The 6,854-nt window shown below is 47.9% G+C and overlaps 1 protein-coding gene across 1 annotated transcript; it reads left to right on the plus strand.

Annotated features, from left to right (window-relative positions):
- The first annotated feature begins 1,791 nt into the window (after window positions 1–1,791).
- On the plus strand, window positions 1,792–2,898 carry LOC130599847 (olfactory receptor 1052-like). Its single transcript, XM_057410623.1, has one exon. It carries the CDS (start codon window positions 1,825–1,827, stop codon window positions 2,896–2,898), a length of 1,074 nt encoding a protein of 357 aa, XP_057266606.1. The 5' UTR covers window positions 1,792–1,824.
- Window positions 2,899–6,854: the final 3,956 nt, after the last annotated feature.

The raw sequence follows: 6,854 nt of genomic DNA on the forward strand, positions 1-6,854 counted from the left end.
GATCCCAGAAAGCTGCATAAGGATGCTAGGTAAGGATCTGGTATATAAGGATCTGGCAGGCAAGCAGGATCATAGGCTTCAAATGTAGAGCTAGATTAAACCCCACAGCTTTCAGGCTTCTAAGTTTACTGATTTGGGGCAAAAAGCTCAACAAGAATATACCTGAGCTATGTATTTTCCATAGGTCCGAGTTTCTAAGCATTATCTTCACACCCTATGTGTGTGTCACCATCTGATGGTGATAAAACCTTAGGGAAAGCATTCAAAAAGGCTGCTTTTCTGCCCCAGCCCTAAACTGAAGAGGACAAGAGCTGCACCACAGCATGCAGTGGCACAGAAATACCTGGGAATGACACACAGGGCACATTCCATGAGGAAACCTTCCAGGTTTTTCCTCTAAGAAGACTGAAAACACGCTGCAGAACCTCAAGCAACCTTCTGAAAGGTTATTCCTCAATGGCATGAAGGTTAGTGCTTTGTCCCAGCCATAGGGTTGGGTGGTCTGTTCTGGATTTCTGGGGATAAGGATTTTGGAGTGTTCTCAAAAGATGTTCATTTAAGGGAAGGTAAAAGCAGCTAGAAATACAACCTAGGAATACAACATATCTGGCTATTTCTGGTATGTTGGGAGCTCATAAATATGTAAAAAGTGCAAAATCTCACAGAGATATAAGTAACAATGTGGGCTTGCAGTAGGGAAGTGGAGAGCAGCCACCCCAATGGAAGGCACTAAACCCAAACCTGAAGTGCTGGGACCATCCAGAGATCATTTATTTGGGCATTTGCCTCCCCACCTCTTTTCCTCCCTCTACCTTGTTCTGGGGAGACCCCCCTGCCCCCCTGCAGTCCTGATCCAGCTCTGGGGCAACAGCACAAGAGGGACATGGAGCTGATGGACAGAGGCCAGAGGAGGCCATGGAGATGCTGCGAGGGCTGGAGCAGCTCTGCTCTGGAGCCAGGCTGAGAGAGCTGGGCTGGGGCAGCCTGGACAAGAGAAGGCTCATGAAGGGGAGACCTGAGAGCAGCTCCAGTGCCTGAAGGGGCTGCAGGAAACCTGGAGAGGGGCTTGGGACAAGGGATGTAGGGACAGGCCAAGGGGAATGGCTTGAACCTGCCCGAGGGGAGACTGAGATGAGCTCTTAGGCAGAAGCTCTTTGCTGGGAGGGTGCTGAGGCGCTGGCACAGGGTGCCCAGAGAAGCTGTGGCTGCCCCATCCCTGGCAGTGTTCAAGGCCAGGTTGGACACAGGGGCTTGGAGCAAGCTGCTCCAGTGGAAGGGGTTGGGGTTGGAGCTGGAGGAGCTTTCAGCTCCCTTCCAACCCAAACCAGTCTGGGATTCTATGAATCCTTCAAATACAGCTACCAGCCTTCTATTACCTACAGAACATGATGTCCAGTTCATTTCTTAGTCTCAGTTCATTTCTTTTCCCAGGGAAAGCTCCTGAGTCTTGGGTATCTCACTCATTGAACAATTGTTGTGGGCAGCTGGGGATCCAGCAATGCTGTATCAGAGCTGGGGTGATGGATTCAGGGCTCCTGGGGCATCACACTCAGATGTGTTTAGTCTTTCTCATGGAGCAAATGGAATGCACAGTCCCTTTTTCTGCCTCCCTAATGAAATGTGATGACCAGTTTGCAAGTTCTTCACCTCTTCTCCAGTTTTCAAATGGTTCAAGATTGGGTTTGGGTTTTTAAAAGAAAAGGTCTGATTTAGCCTCATGATTAAGGGATTTCTGAAGGGTTTTGGATGTGTTTCTCTGCCTGTGAAGATTCACCAAGAACCACAGTTAGATGTTGCCTCAACTATCAAATCTTTATTGTTTTAATGTCCAGCCTAACAGAGTACATGCAAGCCACATGGCATTGCTCTTCCCTATTTCACTCCATCTTTCCTCCTTCCCGCAGGGATGCTGCCATGCAATACAGTAACAGGGCTGAAGGCAACCACACCGCAGTGACCCACTTCATCCTCCTCGGCCTGACAAGCGAGCCCAAGCTGCAGACTCCTCTCTTTGTAATCTTCTTCATGATTTATCTCATCACTCTCACGGGCAACCTTGGGCTGATGGCACTGATCAAGACAAGCCCCCGGCTGCACACCCCCATGTACTTCTTCCTCTGCAATCTCTCTGTTGTCGATCTTTGCTACTCCTCTGTCTTTGCTCCAAAGCTGCTTCTTGCCTTCTTGGTGGAAAACAAAACCATCTCTTACCCTGCCTGCTTCCTGCAGCATTTCTTCTTCCTCATGTTTGTGACCACAGAGGTGTTCTTGCTGGCTGTGATGGCTTATGACCGCTATGTAGCCATCTGCAACCCACTGCTCTACACGGTTTCCATGCCCCAGGGGGTCTGTGTTCAGCTGGTGGCTGCATCATACATGGGGGGGATTTTGAACTCCCTAATCCAAACCTGTTGCTTGCTGCTGTTGCCTTTCTGCGGTCCAAACACCATCAACCATTACTTCTGTGACACTAACCCTTTGCTGAAGCTCTCCTGCTCCAACAGCCACCTCAATGAGCTTTTGCTTGTAATTCTTCATGGGAGCATTTCCATGTCTGTGCTGGTCCTCATCATCACCTCCTATGTATACATCCTCTTGTCCATCCTGAGGATTAGGTCTGCTGAAGGAAGGCACAAAGCCTTCTCTACTTGTGCCTCCCACCTCCTGACCGTTACCTTGTTCTACGTCCCTGCTGGGCTCAGCCACATGCAATCAGCTTCCAAGTACTCCCTGGAGACAGAGAAAGTCACCGCTGTGTTTTACACCCTCCTTGTCCCTATGCTCAACCCTCTGATCTACAGCTTGAGGAACAAGGATGTTAAAGATGCCCTTAGAAAAGCAACAGCAAATAACCTCATTGCGAGCTGCTCATTGACCAACCCGGTCCCAGCTGGTTGATAGAACTCCTAATCTTTCCCTTTTTAACTCATTTGGTGTCAGCTGTCTGGAGGAGGAAGGAACTGAATGTCTTTACAGGAGCAGGTACAGCACATTCTAACCATGATTTAAACTCTGCAGAGACTCGGTGATGTTAAGCATCCCCTCAATATAGGTCTCTGATAAATATTCTCTTGTCATCTCTTGGGTTTTTGTTTTGGGGAAAATAGATGTGATATCATAGGAGGTGGCAAAAATAAGCCCATGAGGAATTTCCCTCTTCAGTTTAACTTTAGAAGTTGCACTGATTCAAGCAGTGATTCATCCAGAGGCAAGTTCAAGGAGGGATGAAGGGTTTTGAGGAGGTACATCCGAAAAACATCACTTTACTTTGGGCTAATGCAAGGAAATGCATAAAATCCCATTTGCTTCCAGAAGGATGTGCAGTGCAAAGTAAGGAAACGGGAGGAGAAGCAGAGCCACTGAGCTGCCAGAGGATGAGCATGGTACGTGCTGTGATTGAGCATTGGGAAGATGCTAAATTGCTGTGTGACCAGAACATCCCAGCCTGGAGGCAGCAGAGCTGTGTCTGTCATCCTGCACCTTCCTTCCTACCACTGCAAACATCCAGCTCAGCCAAAGAGGTTTCACAGCACTGTGTGGGTTGGAGGGAGCTTAAAGGCCACCTATTTCTAACCTCCTTGCTGTGGGCTTCATCTCACATCTGGTTTAGGAGAAGTAGCAGCTGAGAGTAGGATTTTCCCCTATTGCCAAGGATTTTAGTATGATTGAATGTAATGTCTTTAGGGAGAAGTATGATTTTTCCCCTGTTTTCTTGTTGTGGGGCTGCTGTAAGTGATATTTCCTCCCACCCAACTCTTCCCCAACACAACCTGTTAACTGAGAAGGTACCACTGAGGAATGCTGCAGAACTTCATGCTCTGCAAAGCAGAAATAACCAACTGCAACCTGTTAGAGACCTTTAGCAATAAGCTCTTTATGTAGCAAATAGAGACCTGGATGCATTGCAGGAGAGGGGGATCATCTGTTACTTCAGTACACAGACAAGGAGTCCTGACGTTGTGTTTTTCATAGCTAAAAATAAAAGAGAAAGACTCCCAGCATCATTTCTGTTAGTTGGACATGGAAAACATGACTAAGCATACCCACTGTATGGTATACCTAGACTTCTAACTTCTTTTTTCCCCCTCAGAGGTAGGAGTTTGCATTTGAATGCCTGATGTAGAGTAAAACAAAATCTATCTGGAGCACCCAGTTGAACAGGGGTCATTTTCCCTAAGAGACAGACACAGACAAGGAGGGGGAGATGTTTATAACACTTAGTTTCCATTAGAGCTTGCCTTGTCCCTAGCTTGGACACCAGAGGGTCTTGCCTCTCATTGAGAGTTGTTTGTGCTGTTTGCATGATGCAAGGTGCCTCAAGGGAGCAGCCAGGACCAGTTATTCCCAATGGGAAGGCGAGCTGGGAGCTGAAAGTGGCCACAAAGCAGAGCACGGTCCCCCTGTGCCTGAGCACAGCAGCAGCTTCCACTGATAGCCCAGGGGAAACTAAGAGTCAGGTTCATGGTTGCTACAGACCAGGAGCAAGCCCAGTTAAAGCACAGCCCTGGAAGTGGGCCCAGTGCCAGGACTGAGCTTAAATAGAGCCTGAGCCTATGGCAGAGGGTGTGTGAGAAGGACCCAGGTGATGCTGGCCATGGCAATTACTGTGGCTGCACTCCCTGATGTCTCAAGGAGAGGGGAACTGGGTTTTCCACCACCCAATGCCCTAAACACAGCGGCAGCTCTGCATTCAGCCTCCTCTGATGTATTCCTGTGTGCAGAGGATGAAAGAATGGAGCAGAAAGGAGCAAAGAGCTCCTTTATTGTGTTAATGAGAATCACCCCTCCTCAGTTATGCAAAATCATGGAATCATGGAATGGTTTGTGTTGGAAGGGAGCTTAAAGCACCTCCTCCAGCTCCAACCCCAACACCTTCCACTGGAGCAGCTTGCTCCAAGCCCCTGTGTCCAACCTGGCCTTGAACACTGCCAGGGATGGGGCAGCCACAGCTTCTCTGGGCACCCTGTGCCAGCGCCTCAGCACCCTCCCAGGGAAGAGCTTCTGCCTAAGAGCTCATCTCAGTCTCCCCTCTGGCAGGTTCAAGCCATTCCCCTTGGCCTGTCCCTACAGGCCCTGATGAAGAGTCCCTCTCTTATTCTATCTGAATAAGTTGCTTCACATGTTGTGTTCTCTTTTCTTGAGGGAATTGTCCAAATGTCTCTATTTTTCATGAAAACTCCATCAGAAACTTTGATTAAAAGCTTATAAAGTGAGCATTTCACTTCACACCAACTTAAATTAGATTTTGACTGGTTGCCATTGCATTCATTCATTATTCATCACAGTTCTTTGCAGAAGACCACGGTTTCCAAAGGTGCTTATTTTAAACCACAAATTTATTCAGTTTGTCATTATACAAGTACATGTTCTTCCAGCAATTGTACAGTTCATTAAACAGAAATGGTGTGTTTGGATTAAATGTTAAAAACCCTCCATCTACTGTTTCATTTAGAGCATCTTCCTCCTCAATAATGTGATGACATACAGAAGGGGATGTGACATGGACAAATCCACAAAGCACAGACCTGGTACTGAGTATCCAGAAAGGAAAAGATGTAAGGACCACACATCCCAGGAAGATTTTAGTTGGGACACACTTCTGGCCACATGCTAACCTAACCTATGTGTGCCTATCACAGCAGTCCTTAGCACTGCTCCAGCTCACTTAGTGAAGGATAAATGTATTGGATGCTCATATCAGGTATCACTTGAATCCCAGACTGGTTTATGTTGGAAGGGACACTAAAAGCTCTCAGGTCTCCAAGCAGCTTCTCTTCTCCAACAGCCCCAGTGTTCCTGCCATGGGCAGGGATCCCCCTTCCACTCCAGAGCAGTTTGCTCCAATCAACATAAGCCCTGTGTCCATCCTGGCCTTGCATCCAAACACTGCCAGGGATGGGCTCTTGTGAGACCTCACCTGGAGCATTGTGTGCAGTTCTGGTGTCCTCAACATAAAAAGGACATGGAACTGTTGGAACAAGTCCAGAGGAGGCCACGAGGATGTTCAGGGACTGGAGCACCTCCTGTATGAAGACAGGCTGAGAAAGTTGGGGCTGTTCAGCCTGGAGAAGAGAAGGCTGCGTGGAGACCTCAGAGCAGCCTTCCAGTATCTGAAGGGGGCCTATAGGGATGCTGGGGAGGGACTCTTCATTAGGGACTGTAGTGATAGGACAAGGGGTAATGGGTTAAAACTTAAACAGGGGAAGTTTAGGTTGGATCTAAGGAAGAAGTTCTTTCCTGTGAGGGTGGTGAGGCACTGGAATGGGTTGCCCAGGGAGCTTGTGAATGCTCCATCCCTGGCAGTGTTCAAGGCCAGGTTGGACAGAGCCTTGGGTGATATGGTTTAGTGTGAGGTGTCCCTGCCCATGGCAGGGGGGTTGGAACTGGATGATCTTAAGGTCCTTTCCAACCCTAACTATTTTATGATTCTAGGATTCTATAGACACCAAAACTGTATCAGAACTGCAGGGGATACCAGAGCTGTATTGAACCTTTGGTCCTTCCCTCAGATCTTCAAGCTCACTTGGGATGAACAGTTATCAACCAGGCAATGGAGACAGTGGTCACTGCCTTACCTCAAGGCTGAGCCTCCTTTTTGTGGGAACTACTTTCATTTAGCACAATTCAAACACAAAACACCATGGTGCTGTCTCAGTCCTGCTATTAAATAACTGATACTTATTTGGATGAATTATTGAAGACTCAGTCCATGCTTAAAATCACCTGACCCTGTTTGAAGAAAACCATTTGTTCCCCAAACTCCTTCTGGCTGCATCAACACCTCCAAGACCAGTTCTCCTGCAGAGACCTACCCAGGAAGACAGGCCCAGGACAGTTTGCTTTGTATTTCCCCA

Source organism: Pezoporus wallicus, unplaced genomic scaffold, assembly GCF_028554395.1.
Source record: "Pezoporus wallicus isolate ANWC-B61680 ecotype Strahan unplaced genomic scaffold, APGP_CSIRO_Pwel_v1 contig_8787, whole genome shotgun sequence".
Classification (NCBI taxonomy): Eukaryota; Metazoa; Chordata; class Aves; order Psittaciformes; family Psittacidae; genus Pezoporus; species Pezoporus wallicus.